We start from the raw sequence: 17,033 nt of genomic DNA on the forward strand, positions 1-17,033 counted from the left end.
TCTCCATTCTTGGCCGACGATCCAACCCGGCCTCAATTTTGCATCGATGAAAACGACCGTGGCGCGGGAGGGGGAAAGGAGGGAAGGAAGGAGGCAAAATCAGGAGGATGTAGACAAGGAGGTAGGAGGAGTGGAGACGCGGTTGATCCACTGCGAAGAGGTCCTCTCAATCTGCAGTCGATTTTCCCGTGCACCGACCCAATTTCGAGGCTGGTGCGGGCAATTTAACCAAGGCCCCGGGTTCGTGTGTTGTTCGTCTCTCTCTCTCTCCTCTCTCTCTCTCTCTCTCCTCCCTCTCTCTCTCTCTCCTCCCCTCTTTCCCCGGATTACCGTAACGCCGATTTGCTCTCGTCGTATAACGGTTGAAACTGATTTTAAAATCGGTCACATGGGCGCTGATTCCCCCACCACTTTCGCGTTCTACCGCCATCTTGTTCTATTATATGTATGTGTGTGTGTGTGTGCAAGCAGAGTGGAAGCAACAAAATTGAGAGAGCAAAATTTATAAAGGCGTTCTGGTGAAATTCAAACGAAGAAAAAGTTCCAACGAACAATTTTTCTAGTTATTTTTTTTTCTCTTAGTATCGGAAGATTGCAAATATATATTCGAATCGTTGAAGGAACTTTGTCTTTCTCTAACCTCCTATTTTTCGGTATTCAATCGACGGTTTAAGCTCGTTTAAGTTGTTTGCAATTTCACTGTGACACCACTCGTACGGGGCTGTACGAGGTGTATTTGTGAACCCGGGCCAAATTACCATATTCCAGTCCTCCAGGTACGTGTTCCTGGGCCGCGTTTCGCCCAGATTTCACTCGGCGACTTAATAAACAGAACCTTTTGCTGCACGTGTACCACGCAGTTTTTCGCTTAAATCCTTTATTTATTTTTCTTCTCTCTTTTTTTTTTTTTTTTTAGGAGATTTATCCACTTTTAGGATCCGTGTTCTCTCTTTCTCCGTGTCTGTCTCTCTCCATCATTCTTTCTCCTCAACGATGGCCGTGACAACAAAAGGAAAGAATTATCACGAGCACCATTATATATATAATAAAGCAAACTATGGTGGCGACTAAATTTGTACTAGGAAATAGGAGACAGATTCCAAGCATGGGAGGCAAATATAAGCGGTCGAATAGAATTAGCATAATCCTAGCTATTATCTCGGCGAGTTTCAGGCCTCTTTGTCCAATGTGTTACGTGCCCTATATATTTATATATATGTAGTTAAATAAGTGTTTCGCTTTTATGAAATCGTTGCACACAGACGTACGTATATTTTCAATATTATGCGAATAACCTATTTAAATCTATTTAAAAAAATAATGTATTATGAGAAATATAAGATATGTAATATTTTTGATAAAATTCTATCCTTTTTTTCTTCCTTTTAATTTCGATCAATTCTTACTCTTGACGTAAACTATCTTACTCTTTCTTTTTTTCTTTTCAGGGTGAGGGGGCATGTTGATGTGCCGGCGGTTGCTGCTGATCGCAGCCGCGATCACGGCCTCGATCGAGGCTGGCTCCGCTAGTTACCATCCAGGAATCTCGTCAGATTATTCTGGATATCCCGGCTTCCCGGCCTATCCAGGCCTGACGTCGCCCGAATCCTCGTCGGGCGCCACCGCTGCTACACCGACATCGAGTCTGGAAAATGTTTGCAGGTAATTTTGCTATATATATATATATATATATATATATATATATATATATATATATATATATTTGATACATTTAACACGATAAGTTGAAAAGTTTTTAATTAATCTTCCCTTTTTAAAACGGACGGGCAATTAGAGTATCTAGGGGAGGGGAGAAAAGCTCTGCGATTCTATAGGAACTTTGAAACAAGGTCGGCTGGAGCACGCTTTTCCCTTCTACCACAGCTCCGTTTTATATATACATAAAAAGGAAGAATTTTGTATTTTTCACGAGTATAAACTGAAAAATCACCAGCCTCGAACTTGTTTGCGTTCGAGATCGATATTTTCTTAACCTTCGCAGCTGTTAAAAAAAAGGGATTCAAAATCGTATCCATATTTGAAAGGATTATATACATTTTATTTGCGTTCCATTTGCAGGCCATCCGAGTACCTATGCGGGACCGGAAACTGCGTCGCCCAGGACAAATACTGCGACGGCGAAGATGATTGCGGCGACAACACCGACGAGCCGAAATATTGCACCCGTGAGTTTCCCCCCAAAACTTCCCCCCGAATTTTAATTCGATTAAAATTCGTATCGATGCTCGTAGATCCAATTTCGAGGTCTTTAACATTGAATTCTCGTTTTCGATCTTCTTCGCCGCGAAAATCTTTTTAACATTTAACAAAATTTCCTTAAAGTAATCTCAAACGTCTCAAACGAGTTAAATTGAAAAGAAAGGTGAAAGAGAGAGAGAGAGATATGTTATTGTTTCATTTAGAAATCGATTTATGATTATTTCTTTAATTGTTTCTTACAAAAAATCAAACTTTCAGTATAGAAAAAAAATAAAAAGAAAAACAAAAAAAATTTAATTTTCTTTCTATTTATTTCTTACAAAATAGAATAAAATCATTTTAAAATAGAAAAAATAGAAAACAAAGAATTTCACAAAGTCCTATTGCTATTTCTTCCGATTATTTCCTGATGAAAAAGAAAAATGAATCACACACACACACACACACACACACACACACACACACACACACACACACACACACACACACACACACACACACACACACACACACACACACACACACACACACACACACACACACACACACACACACACACACACACACACACACACACACACACACCACACACACACACACACACACACACAGAGAGAGAGAGAGAGAGAGAGAGAGAGAGAGAGAGAGAGAGAGAGAGAGAGAGAGAGAGAGAGAGAGAGAGAGAGAGAGAGAGAGAGAGAGAGAGAGAGAGGAGGAGATGGATTATTTTATTTCTTTGCGTTACAGCGTGCAACAGAACGTTGTACGGAGACGTCGGTCGGACGTACAGAGTGGAAGTCCGCCGGCCGAGGGAGGATCGACTGCCATTCCTGTGCCATCTCAACTTCACTGCCGCCGGCTCCGATCTGGGAGACCTAGTTCAGGTGGGGAGGAAAGAGAGGGATGAGATGCGTGAGCTAGCGAGTAGAAAAATAAAGCGCTGACTCGACGTCGCGCCGAGTGGAAGGGGACTGTCACGGGGCAGACAGTAGTTGCGGACAATAATTCCCCCCCCCCCGCTCGCGCGCGAGTGATGTTTAAACGGAAAAGAGAGAGAGAAACAAAAAAAAAAGAAAGAAAGATTGTCTCTCGAAAATTATTTTTGTAAGTTTTGTTTCACTTTTGTTTAATCGTTTTCGTTTCTTTATCTTCTTCTTCATTACTTTCCTTTCTCTTTTTTGCTTCTGCTAATAATCCAATGATTTAATTCAACAACCTGTCTTTTCTTTTCTTTTCTTCTTAAATATATTTCGATTTTGAACGAACGAAGGGAGAAACGATTGAACGCTTGTTGACGCCTCCTCCAAAATTATACACTTTTTGTATATAAATTCAATTGATAAATTGAAAAAATAAATTCAAAAAAAATTGTATATTAATTCAATTAATCAACTTAGGAGAAATTGAGATCCGTGATTATTACAGTTGACATTCGACACGTTCACCGTGGGCAGATTTTTGTCCTTCACGTCCGAAGGATGCCCGGATGGTTACATGACGATACGGGAGAGGGGTCGTCCAGCGACTGGAGGCCAATGGTGCGGGAGCGCGTGGGGTTACACCGTGTATTACAGCGAAACACCCTCCATCAACTTAACTTTGTATCTGCTCCGCCTAGCCGAACAGGTACGGAACCACCAGTTCAATAATTCTGATATACGATTTATTACAGAAAAGAAAAACCGAGTTCTTCCAGAAACAAGTTTCGTTTCGTTTAATAAATAAACCTTTGTACAATTTTTATCTATATAATTTATAAGAAACATATTATAAAAATTTAAAAATTTATAAATTTTATAAATTTATAATTTATAAGAATTTTTGAAGATATATATACGTATAATTTTTATTATTATTATTATTTATATTATATTATATTATAACATTTAATTGTTGACAGGGAAGCGGTTATAATTTCGACTTCAAGCTGTCGTACAAGTTTCTGAGGCGGAGCGAGGCGCACCTTAGGTACGGGAACAGCAGCATGTCCACGTGGAGGGGGGAGCTTGTGAACGGCACGTATTGCGATCGCGTTCTAACCAAATGCGACACGCGAGCCTGCCGACTTCAATCGCCGAATTACCCGGGTGTTTATCCGAGAAACGTCACTTGCTATTACCGCGTGGAGCAAAATCGTGTCCCGCCAGGGCATCGGGCGTTGCTCGCAGTGAGTCAGCGGAACAGCCACAAGATACACATCAAAGACCAGGTCGTCAAGTACGATGGTAGCCAAAGGATATTAAGGTAGCGGCTTTATCACGGCATCTTTCTACAAGAAGAAAAAAAAAAATTGAAAATTATAATTAATCGACTTTTCAACTCTTCTTTTTTCGTCACCCTATATATGTATATACAACGTGCAAAGAAATTTTAGAAAGGATAACGATCAATTTTTTTCAAAGATTTAAGATCGAATTAATTTGGATTATAATTTACGTGTACATATATATATATATATATATATATATATATATACGTGCAGGGTTTGGGATCAATGCAACGTTGTGCAAGATTACTTGACGGTTTACGACGGCGGTTCAACCTCCGATAAGGTGCTTGTGCGACTTTGTGGAGGTGACGCGGTGCCAGATATAGTGAGCAGTCATAACACTATGCTTCTCGAGTTTCACACGTCACCGTACGACAATCCCTTTCATCCCGTTCCTTTGTCGTTTTTGCCCGGTTTCGAGCTAGAGGTTCAGGTAATACGCGTTGATAATTGCACTAATAATGATGATAATAAAATTTTTCCACACTCATTCCTTCAATTTTTAAAAAGGTATTGTTCGTGGACGAGAAATCTCGTAGCTTCGTCAAGGAGAACAACAATTGTGACTTTTATATATCCAGCGACGAAAGTTCTTCGGGCATCTTGGAAAATCCGAAACATTCCCTTCCCCCGAACACAACTTGCCGATATCACTTCCAAGGGAAACCGAACGAGATCGTTTGGCTGTCTTTTGTCAAGTATTATGCTGCCAGCGCCGACGCCGCCGCGAGTATCGACGTTGCTTCCGACTGCAACGCCAAACTTTTCATCTGGGACGGCGATCGCACGCTAGATAAATTAATTCCTATACGTAAGGTACGAGATATGCCTTGCCCCAGACCTTCCTTTTCCACTATTATTTTCAAAACTGATTGTAACTTAAAGAAAAAACATTTATTTTTCTAAAGATATAAAATATCTTTTTGGTTATGTTAAAAAAATAAGAGAGAGAAATAAATTCGTTTCAATTTTCAGAATATTACTTTGATGGGCCAGTTCTGTAAGGACGACACACCACGTCTCTGCGATCACAGTTTGTTAAGGAACGGGAGTCGTCACGCGAGGCCTTGCAGCCTCGCGGAGAGTTACGTTTCCAGCGGCAGAGACCTCACCCTGGAGCACATACTGCGTCAAGGAAGTGCACTTTATCCGATAAGCTTTGTACTGCGATACGAGTTCGTGCACGAGGCGGTTACTTGCAACCACGTGTTCCACGGCTCCTCGTCAACCTCATCCACGTCTTCCACGTCCTCCTCCTCGTCCTCTTCGTCCTCCTCCACTCTGCTCTCGCCCGCTGCCAAAGCGGGGAAATTCGCGTCGCCGAAAAGTGTATTCTTTTATGGCCGTGGCGGTGCGCAGAACGTTAGCTGTGTATATCGTTTCGAGGCCGAGCCGGACCACAGGATAGAACTGTCGATAAGCAGAGCCTCGTTCGGAGATAAAGGATGTTCCTCGTACGTGGATCCGTTGGTCAATCGATGGACTTGCGATCGACGCATAGGCGATTCCACGAAGCTCGGCATCGCGGAGCTGATCGTTGCCGAGTATCCTTGGCAGGGAGTGGAATTGGTACGATAGATTTTTGACAAAAATGAGAAAAATAAAAAAGAATGAATAAATTAAAAATAACGATGAAATTGTTCCTACATTCAGATCCGAGATTGCCTGTGTTCGAACGTGAGCGACAGGATCGTCCTGAGAACGTTGACGTCCAATGTGGTCGAGGTCCGATTCACGGTCTCATTGATGAACGTCACGCAGGATTATAGGGATTTTTACTTCGAGGGAGAATATCGTTTCGTTGCGCTGGGAGCGGAGACGAGCGAGCAAGGTTGCTCGACGAAGCTCGAGGAGCGACGGTTACGAGGGACCAGTGGTGAAATTTCCCTCAGAAGTCCGTTACCGCGAGTAATTCCCGGTGTTGCCGCCGTGGAGGAAATTCTAACCAACACGGAAGATCTGACCGCGACCCAATGTGTGAACGAACCTTGGTTGATAGAACCCGAAGACGCGAGAATTAATTATTTGTATTTAAGAACAGCTGGGTACAGTATCACATTGGACAACGTCGAGGAATGTACGACGTTGAATAGAATTGTCGTTTATTCGGCGGCCAACACGAAGGATCGTAGTGTAATTTGTCCCGAGGTAGGTGTCGACACTGCGAGAACAGTGGATTTTTTTTCCGGTGGTTGGAACTATAGCGCCATCAACGCTACTGTCGCCATGACGCAACACTCGAGAAGCTTCGTTGTCGAATTCCTACAAAGGGAGCCTGGATTCTATGCCGTCACTTGGATGGCTATTTCTAAAAGATCCCCCAGTTCCAGCATTGGGCCTAATCTCTTCACGATATTGCCTCACGAGGATTGTCCTTATCGGTAAGATTGATCCCTGTTGGTCGATAATCATAGATATATATATAAAGATATGTAAAAACAACGTGTGATATGTTTGTAATAATAAAATTTTATTTTACAGATGCCCTGAAATTCAGGCGTGTATAAGTTCTGTTTTATGGTGCGATGGGATCCGTCATTGCCCTTCGGGTTTCGACGAGGAAGAAACCAACTGTTCGTATCGTTTCGGTGTAACATTACTCTACGTGGCCGTAGGAGCTGGTGCTTTAGGTATATTTCTGATCCTGTTGCTTGCTACTGGTTGCCTCAAGTACTGCCTCTATCGACATAAAGCACGAAAGAAAAAAAAGAACGTCGTTTTGAACGTGAACCATCTACATGTGAATCACACTCATCATAATAATGGTTTAACCGGGAGTCGTTTAAGCGGACGGTATAATCTTGCCACGCCGCAAGAGATGTATTTGGAAAATTATGGGAAGGACAGTATTTGTTGACAATACGCCATTGCCAATATCGAGACCACCGTGTGAATATTACAGGATTTTTAAAATATGCCTACCTCGCTGGCCTCTGATCCCCCTCCCCTCCCGCGGAAAAAAATGGAAGCAAACGACGAAATAATAATTGATAATTGAACATTTTCCCCATTGGATCTAGCGCATACGCGCGAGAAAAACATATACGCAATAATCGTATCAACTAAATTCTCGTAGACCAATTTGAAGGCATTTAACAAAAGAAGAACGGATTCCGAATTGTATCGAAGTTTCGAGCACGATCTACGCTTTGTCTATTTGATATTTAATTTTGGACGAGAGGAAGAAACGTCACTTTTGACGACGTCTTTTTAGATTTTATTAAATTCAAGTTAAATTGGAATGCTAAGAAGTTTCGAAGTTTCACGACAAAGAATGGATCGAATCGACGAAAAATTCGTGCTGCTCGAATAAATCGTGTATATGGTTTCCATGGAAAAACCGTGGTATCACAGTAGCGCTAGGAACACACGTTTTTAGGTTAAAGTAATGCGTGAGATGAGAGAGAGAGAGAGAGAGAGAGAGAGAGAGAGAGAGAGAAAGAAAGAGAGAGATGAAAAAGAACATACAGAGCGTGAAAGATTACAACCACGAAGAAAAAATGAGCATGGCTGATGCGTACGAATATATGCTTTTAAAACGAAGTAGGAATCTGTAATTTGCATCGAGGAAAAAAGAAGAGAAAAATTTTTATCACAGTCGGTTGCTGGGAAACGAGTGTCACAAACGTCCACGACGAGAAACGACGCAGAACCTGAATTGGCGGGAAAAAGAGGGAACTGAAAATAGTGGCCAGTATAAAATCCGCTTGAATGAATCCTATACATATAAATCGCATGTGAACATCGGTGGAAAACGAAACGGAACTGCTGTGATTTATTGAAAAAGAAATTTAAAAAAAAGAAAAAAAAAAAAAACATAAAACTTTACGATCATACTTTGTGAAAACTATACAAAGGGAAAAAAAGCTAAAAAAAGAAAATAGGAAAAAAAAAAAAAAAAAAAGAAACAGATTATTTCGATCGATATTTCTCACTTTTAAAATCAATTTTATTCTATAATTTTATAAATTGTCGTGTTTGAATGACGATATTCATATGCAATTTATTCTAAGGAATTACACGACCAAGATCAATCATATAATGCGTTATCATCGACCCTCCAGTTCCATCTTATCAAATCGATGTAATCTGCGTCGATCCGTCGAAAAATTCCAACGTTTTTTGTAAAAAAAAAAAATAAAAAAAAAGCACGCAACCATCACGAGACCATTAACGCAGAGAGCATAGCGACGCCTTCTAACTAAACTGCCACTTTAGGAGACTATTTCGAGATTAAATAAATAAATATATCTCGGACAGAGACACTACACTAACTACAAATAATCCGGTTGTCGATGTTCTAACTCTATGCTCCTGCGTTAATCGCGATCCTAACCTATCCAAATTTCATAAGTACGTTACAAAGATGATATAACATATAGTTAAATGATACACATGTAACCTAGGTTTGATATCAATGCGCGAGGCTTGACTGGGACGTAGAGTTTTGATGTATAGTTGATTATCGTTTAAACGAATGTGAAGGAGAGAGAGAGAGGTGAACAACAATACGAGATTGACAACGCATACATTGTAACCTTATTACGAAAGTGTTAAAACTACTTAAAAAGAGAAACATCGTTTCACGTATGCACACACCGACACATGTACGAAAGGAATGACATTACTTAAATACATACTACATACACACACGTATGGTAAAAGCGCGTAACTTACGTCTGTATGCTGTGATAGAAGTAAGCGTATCAACAATCGGAAATAAATTTCTCGCGTGAATTTGATCTGGATTTTTATCATGAATTGAAACAGTTATCCGTTCCTCTTCTCCTATCAATCCTGTAATTTTACGTTGATTATGTAAAGAAAGTATAATATTAATAATTAAAATGAAATGATATAGTAAATAAAAGTCATAAAAAAAATATAGTTGAATAGAAACGATTCCAGCAAAATAAGTGAAATGAAAGAAACATATTTTTTGAAAAAGCTGCCATTTCATTATTCAGATCCTTTTTCCGTCGACCTTCAAACTAACGAGCACGTTTAGTTTTTTTTCTCCTCTTTTTTCTCTATTTGCTCTATTTTAATATTCAAATAGATTTTTTGAAAAGCGATGTTGGTCAACTATAAATATCATCCTTCGAATGAAATGTTCAATGTCGGTTACTGAAGATATTTTCTTAGCATAATTTCTTTGAATTTATTGAAAGTATTTTTTGAAATTATTTTTTCTTTCTCAAAATTATATCTCGATAATCTTAATGTTCTTTCCTATTTTTTACATTTTATAAAATTTTGTATTACAGAAATATCTTTTAAATTCTCGTTTTTCTTTAGTAGAACAATTTGAATTAAAATCTCATGAAAATGCAATAGGAACGAGTGATAGAATTTTACATAAAGAGCAATTGAATATTTCCGTTTAAATATGCAAATAGAATATGAAATCCATTGGTCACTGAGAGACGTCCATCCATATTCTAGTCGTGATTAAAATTCATCAATCGAATTTCCTATTCTATTCGTGAACATAAATCTTCGAATTGATTAATTATATAAGATTGATTTGATTTTCAAAAAAGTGAAAAAAAAAAAAACAAGAAAATATCAGAATATTTTAATGTCTTGTATTTTGAAAAAAAGTTGTACAATATCTAAATATTGTGATTAAACGTGTATATATATATATACATATAAATATAGCTTTTAGAATATTAATCGAGCATATAATCATTAGGTATGATTCAGGTACATCGCATAATCAATGTGAAAAAATTTATTAACAAACGTTCTTATTTTACAACAATGATGAATGGATGCCAGACCATATCTCATCAGAATTCGTTTGAACATTATTATGTTTGCTATGTTGATTCGAACATTCCAACACCTAAAAGTAAATTTCTTCGTGAGAAATGCAACGCCAATACGGGAGTGCTTTTTGTCGCGAACGTTCGAAGAAGATATGTTTCTGCGTTCGTTTTTACATCTGGATTGTGCGATACATTCACATCTTCCAAACTCATTTCTTCCGCAAGTTTCGTGAAATCCCATAATTTAATCGTACAATCTAACGAACCTGAAAAAATAATAAATTAGACAAGATGCATAATTTTCTTTTTTCTTCCATAATAATATAAATTAAAATTAATCCAATATAAACTAACCTGAAACTAGTATATTTCCATCTCTGCTAAACGATAAACAATGAATAGTACCAGAATGACTCGATAAGGCTGCGACAAGATGACCATGTGCTAAATCCCAAACTAAAACACGATGATCTGCACCGGCCGACGCCAGAAATCGACCTTCTGCGGAAAAAGCAAGGGAGTAAATCGGAGCTTTGTGTCCTGTCATTAATCTGACTTGGCTGCCGGTTACGCAGTCCCATAATCTTACTGTCATGTCACTGGAACCGGTTGCTACGTAGTTTGAATTTGGATGAAACTGCACTACCTAGAAAAAAGATTAATTTTTTATTACATTTATCATAAATCAGTTATCATAAATTTGAAATTTATAGGAATATAAACTTACATCTACATCTGAGTAGTGGCCAGCAAATATACGAAGCGGTTGATGAGAATCAGTTGCCCAAAGTCGAGCGGTTTTATCGTGAGAAGAAGTTGCAAAATAATAACCATGAGGTGAAAATCTTACACACCAGACGGGGAATAAATGACCTTTGTAGCATACGACACATGTCCATGTATGTAAAGACCATAATCTTACTGCAATAAAACATATAATGTAATAGCCATCGAGTATAATTATCATGATATTTTAAAATTTACCTGTACTATCTTCCGAAGATGATAATAGAAGATTCCTATCTGGACTGAATGATAAATTGTATATAGGACCATTATGTCCGAATAATGATCTCGATGTTTCCGCTGTACGATCATCCATCATTCTTACCAGTACATCGTCTATGTCGCGATATGAATATATTTTAATATTCACGATACAATAAATATTTTATGATTTAATTAAATAGAAATTGATATTACCAGCTTCTCTGTCTATATCTTGTAATTGTTCCCCTGTCTTCATCAGTCTTAATTTTTGTGGAACTAAGCTCCATACCTTTATACAAGAATCACTGAATCCGATAGCCAGTAAACTCGAATCTTCTGCTACTTCAGCTGCTGTCACGCTAAGTTTTGTATTTTATATATATATATATTATTTGTTTACTTTGAATTAATCTTTATATTTTATAAACTTACGTATGTACTGCATTCAATAATGTATAAAAGCATATAGATGGTAATGTATCAGGACCAAGTATAACACGTTTCGACGCTTCTCTCAATGCTTTTACTTTTTCCAATTTATCTGCATCTTTCCTATACTTCATCAGATTTTGTTATGTTTATAAATGTATAATAAAAAAAATATATGAATAAATCTCCTTACAAGTTAGGCAGAGGCATTCTTCCAACAGGTGGAGCATTTGGATCTGATTTAGTTTTCTTTGAAAATAATGGATCTTTTTTGGCTTTTTTCTTTTTCGGTTTATCTCCATCTACACCACCCGTATCATCTTCCTCTTCTTCAGTTGGAGGCATACATTGAATGTCTGGTTCCTTTAAAAGTCCATAATAAACTTTGGCCTTATTGTCTGAAGTAAAAACAATAATTTTAGGAAAATTTTTTATTGAAAATTTTCATATTTTATTTATTTAAAGATATTACCTTGTCTTGTTGCTTCACCAACTACTGCACCAGATGTAGCATCTATTTGTTGTTTATTTCTAGCTACTCCTTCATACATATCAAAATAAAGATGCTCTTGTATAATATTCAATAATACACTATGTTTTTTTTCTTGTAAATGTCGTTTTAATATAGAAAGGGTATCCCTTGACATTCTAATTATAAACTGATTTGACCTGTAGAATATTTTATATTGATATATAATTGATATAAATTTGAATTTAATTTGAATTTATTAATATTTACTTAAAAGTATCAGTTAATTCATTTCCAGCCATTTGTTCACGTTTTGTTACATTGGATAATCTCTTCAAATCATTTTGATAATATTCTTCCAAATTTCCACCAAATTTTTCCAATAATATCCTTGCTTCTTCAGAATGATTATTATAAACTAATTCAAGATACATATGTACCAAAACTGGATATAAAATTGTTCCCAATTCATGCTATTATTTAACAGATATTTAACAGATTTAATTTTTTATATATTAATATATTTTTTATGAAATATATTTGATATTTTACCTTATATATATCTAAAGATCCTTCTACAAATTTTTTTAGTTCGCTATATGCTTTTTCATAAAGAGCAGGATCTCCTTCACTTTTATAAGCAGAAAGAACACTGTTCACTTCAGAATCAGTTTGCTGAGTTTCATCTGGAGAGATATCTGTCAGATTTGCTTCTTTTTTAAAGAGTTCTTCCGTTCCCTATATAGAATATAATATATATGAATATACATTTATTAAATTATAATAATAATATACTTTTATATATTTTATAAAAAAAATACAAAAATATTCAATGGTTTTTAATAAAATTTTGATGTTTATATTAATATTTAAGGTTAGAAAAGTTTTAATGGTGAAATCCACTTCGAAATACCTTTAGATTATATTTTCTGAGTAGCTGCAGAACTGCAAGCATAGTACTTTTATCGTTTTCCATTTTCAACTGAGTTTTTCTGTCAATAAATCAAAATATTCGTTAACAAATAAACCGCATAAGAAACGCACAGTTACTACGCCGTCCGAACGCGCACGTAGGCGCGTGTGTACAACTTATCATTCCGAAATTTCTTGTAATTAAAATACGTGGCGCTACTGTCGGATATTGTCATTTATATATATAGTACAAATAACATAACAGTTTCTTTTATAAAATTAATTCTTTGTTCATCACAAATTGTAAATTCAAATAATAAAAACAATTTTTTAAAAAGCAATATCAAAAAATTAAAAATTAAAAATTATTTAAATTCTTTTTATGTTATAATTTAATTATATTTAATATTGATTTCTTGATTTACGTTAAAATCTTTTTTTTAATTTATTTTTTATTAGATTTTTAATAAATATATCTTTATAGTACTATATAATAATTGAAATATTATATAATAATAATTTAATTTTAAATGAATAAGAAATTATATTTCAACCAATCAAAATGCTACTTACTTTGTGAATAAGATACCATGATGTTCCAGCCAATAAGAACGCTATTTACTTTATGAAGAAAGAACTACGCTGTTCCAACCAATCAGAATATTATTTATTTTATGGATAAGAAATTATGCCAATCAAAGAGCCGCTTTCTGAATATTTGGCGGGAGATATTATTTATTTATGGAAAATTTTTGTAACGTGTTTAAAGTGGGATTTCTACGCAGAAAGTAATTATATTCATATTTTATTATTAAGTTTACTTTAAATTATTATTAATCTCATTTATTTAATAATTTACTAAACATTATGATAATGAAATTAATTAAACTCTTAAATTTTTTCCTGTTATTTATTTGACATGATTTCGAAAAACTAATGACATAACATACACATGTTATTGTTGATAATTTATTAACAATAATTTTTTTGCAAATCTGTTAAATTTTATTTTAATAAAGATAAATATATTTAAAATTATTTACGTGATTTTTTTTATTTATATTGAAACGAAATATATTGAAATATTTAATTCATAAAAATCAACAAATTCATTTTATCAAATTAAATTTGTTAATAAATTTTTTAATAATATTTTTCTTTTAAATGCTTATTTTTATTAATTATATATATATATATATTTTTTTACTTATATTATGTTCAAAATTAAGTTTCATTTTTTATAATAAATTAATAATTTAAATAAATTATAATCATAGACGAAAAATAGAAAAGAGTGGGAATGTAGAAAGTGATAAATATAAACAAATCAAACAATCTTCAAAATAATTTATTAAAAATGTTGCATACTCGATATTCGAATCGGTAATCAATAATGGTATAATTAGTAACTATATGGATGTCATGTGAGCATGTTTCCGGAGGTTCTGTTGAAATTTTTTTCTGGCGATAAAATGCGATCCCTCATCATTTTTATTAACCATCCTAGAAGAGTCCTTCAGGCCAAACGATACAATTAATTTGTCATTAATTGACATAATCAATATATTTATATCATGATAGTATACTAATTAAATTATTATTTTCATTTTAAATTCCACAATAATATTATTCCATTTGTCAATAATATCTGAAAATTTTATTAAATCGTTAAAATGCTACTTTTTTCTTTTGCATTTAATAAATGTCATTGGCCTGACAGACGCATCTATTAATGTTCAATTTCGTAAAGTTGTATAGTGTACGAGCGCATGCGCACATATGTTATTGTCGGGCCTGTTCTTGATTCCATTTCGCTCACCGTTAATTTAATAATTTATTCTTATATCATAATGCATTCTTTCGTTCATGATTATTTTCTTGCAATAATAGTGTCAGAAATCGAGAGTTTCGCTATCTCGAGGTATTGAGTGTATATTCTTTTTTTTTGCGATTTCGTGCTGTGAATAATTTATAAAAGAAAAATTGAGGAATAATCTAAGATCTATTAGAGTGAGTTTTCGAACAATTCGAGTGCAAACAATTGAATGAATAAAAAGAAAAAAATCATTGTGCATAAAAAAAAAGAACGACGAAAGTGGATATATCTGTAATAAATGCAAATGCATCTAAAATTTCAAAATTAAAAGTTGTATCAAATATTACGTACTAACAGTCGGTAATATTATATTCGATAAATGTTTGATTGGTTTAAAGTGGAAATATATTTTAAAAATACGGTAGAAAATATTTATAAGATAGAAAAAAGAATAGAAAAGAAAGATATATTATTTAAGATACGAAGTAAAAAAAAAAAAAAGATGTCGTATCAACGATTTACCGACTGTAGTACAATTTACCGACGAAATATGGTGTAGATAAGTATTAAATATGATTCAATATGAAAAATGATGATAGAGAAAGCGATAGTTACTTATTTTTCACCGCTTGGAATGATAATTATTGCGGGACGCCGAAGCGTTTCAAACAATAAGCGTTTTCGGCAGTCTTCGGGAAGAGTTCGGAACTCACGCAACTTCTGTGTCACTAGATAAACCAGGCCTGCTCACCGGATATATTCTTCCGGATTCCAAATCTTCTTTCTATACTTATTATTGTATAGAAAATGCATAGATAATTCGTTAATTATACATCGATTCTTCAATGAACAAAGTTAGAGCACAAAATGAGAGAAAACGATATTATTCTAATTAGGGAATTAAGTTCAGCAGTACCATACATAGATGGCACTATAATTATCTCTTTGACTAGCGTTGCTTTTATTCCTTTTTCTTTTCTTATTTTGTACTGTAAATTTATCCTCTAAAGTATCGACTATACGATATGATTATTTTTACGCTGTTCACTACTCTATTTTTCTTTACTATAGCGAAGAATAATCGATTTGAGATTTCTATACGTGGACAGGCCTGAGATTAAACGCTGTATAAATTACTTCACAGAATTTTATAAACTTTCTCTTTACTCGTTATATCGTCCATCTTGATTTTTTTCTTCCCTCTATTTTACGATCACGTTCGTTCGTTTCTTTTCTTTTTTTTACGTACACAACAGTTCGTCGAGAAATGATCATTAAACTTAATCGTCTTGTGCTTTCTTAATTTTCACAATTTATCGCTTCGGTAACATTTACGCTTATTTATGTACATAGAACCGCGTAAATATTTTTCTTCATTTAAACGCGCATCTACTGGAAGTCGTTCATATCCAACCTCTTTCATCATATTTTCGTTTGTCCTTGTTTATATAGTTTCAACGAAGAACTTTAATAATTATTGATTAATTAAACTTTAATTAACAAGCACTTTGTCCTATAATTATTTTTCTTTGGTATTAAAAATTATTAATTAAGAAATAAAAATAGCGAAATTAATTACGAGATTTTGATCAATCGATCGGTTATGTGACAATAAAAAACAAATGTTTGTGTATAAAATTTAAATTAATAATTTAATAAACACGCGTCACTCAAAATAAGAGGCAAATAATTATTTCGAGCATCGACCTTCCGTTCATTCATTATCAACGCGTTCATGGATATGATTTTATAATTCGTAATTAACTTCTAATCGTCTACATAGTTATTCGTTTAACTTAGATCGTGATCTAGAATTATTTAAAACTCGATACATGTGTATTTTACGTTTTATTTACAATCGAGTCGCTCATAATCTTATTTACATACGAACATTCACATTCACACATGCCATTGGCCCGTAACCGCGACGAAGATTAATAATTCTTCACTTCGAAAAATTAATAATTTCAAAAATTACGATTAATCACGTTTGTAATTAAAGAGAGTAGAACACGATCGAAAACTCAACGACCTGAAAATTTGAGAAAAAAATTTGTGCACACTGTCTTTTAGAAACAAAGGAATTACAATCTGTCATCCTTCGAGACACAAAGAAACATGGACGAAAGTTAAACGAATATAAGTGTACAATTC

General features: G+C 34.7%; 2 protein-coding genes across 8 annotated transcripts in view; one reads left to right on the forward strand and one right to left on the reverse strand.

Moving 5' to 3' along the window:
• The window catches only part of LOC724460, a 41,461-nt gene extending 32,235 nt beyond the window's left edge, over positions 1–9,226 (forward strand). For 5 of the 6 annotated variants that reach the window (XM_026443939.1, XM_026443940.1, XM_026443941.1 and 2 more), the window contains 10 exons: positions 1,449–1,662; positions 2,080–2,186; positions 2,968–3,104; positions 3,646–3,846; positions 4,121–4,464; positions 4,703–4,922; positions 5,000–5,305; positions 5,465–6,058; positions 6,143–6,870; positions 6,971–9,226. In XM_026443939.1, the coding sequence (XP_026299724.1) occupies positions 1,460–1,662; positions 2,080–2,186; positions 2,968–3,104; positions 3,646–3,846; positions 4,121–4,464; positions 4,703–4,922; positions 5,000–5,305; positions 5,465–6,058; positions 6,143–6,870; positions 6,971–7,346 (3,216 nt within the window). In that variant the 5' untranslated portion in view covers positions 1,449–1,459 and the 3' untranslated portion in view covers positions 7,347–9,226. Of the gene's footprint in view, positions 1–1,448; positions 1,663–2,079; positions 2,187–2,967; positions 3,105–3,128; positions 3,325–3,645; positions 3,847–4,120; positions 4,465–4,702; positions 4,923–4,999; positions 5,306–5,464; positions 6,059–6,142; positions 6,871–6,970 lie in introns of those variants that run through there. The other variant, XM_026443942.1, reaches the window with a different exon arrangement.
• Positions 9,227–10,208: 982 nt separating this feature from the next.
• LOC724502 (transcription initiation factor TFIID subunit 5) lies at positions 10,209–13,240 on the reverse strand. 2 transcript variants are annotated; one of them, XR_410727.3, is made up of 12 exons: positions 13,065–13,240; positions 12,704–12,889; positions 12,422–12,624; positions 12,155–12,351; positions 11,876–12,080; positions 11,686–11,805; positions 11,467–11,612; positions 11,248–11,385; positions 10,991–11,184; positions 10,853–10,909; positions 10,618–10,764; positions 10,209–10,529 (listed from the first exon to the last, which is right to left on the reverse strand). XR_410727.3 is itself a non-coding variant. In XM_006566619.3 (11 exons), the coding sequence occupies exons 1-11, from the start codon at positions 13,125–13,127 to the stop codon at positions 10,315–10,317; spliced, it is 1,959 nt and encodes a 652-aa protein (XP_006566682.1). In that variant the 5' UTR covers positions 13,128–13,240; the 3' UTR covers positions 10,209–10,314. The 2 variants fall into 2 exon arrangements, 1 of the variants encoding a protein (XP_006566682.1); XM_006566619.3 differs by having other exon boundaries at positions 10,618–10,909.
• Positions 13,241–17,033: the final 3,793 nt, after the last annotated feature.

Source organism: Apis mellifera, linkage group LG11 (genome assembly GCF_003254395.2).
Source record: "Apis mellifera strain DH4 linkage group LG11, Amel_HAv3.1, whole genome shotgun sequence".
NCBI lineage: Eukaryota > Metazoa > Arthropoda > Insecta > Hymenoptera > Apidae > Apis > Apis mellifera.

Excerpts from the sequence above, each read along its gene's own strand:
- LOC724502 (XM_006566619.3), bottom strand. The coding sequence starts at position 13,127 with ATGGAAAACGATAAAAGTACTATGCTTGCAGTTCTGCAGCTACTCAGA. Across the intron at positions 12,081-12,154 it reads TGGTGAAGCAACAAGACAAG|ACAATAAGGCCAAAGTTTAT; the intron begins GTAATATCTTTA and ends TTTTTACTTCAG. Across the intron at positions 11,806-11,875 it reads AGAATGCCTCTGCCTAACTT|GAAAGATGCAGATAAATTGG; the intron begins GTAAGGAGATTT and ends GATGAAGTATAG.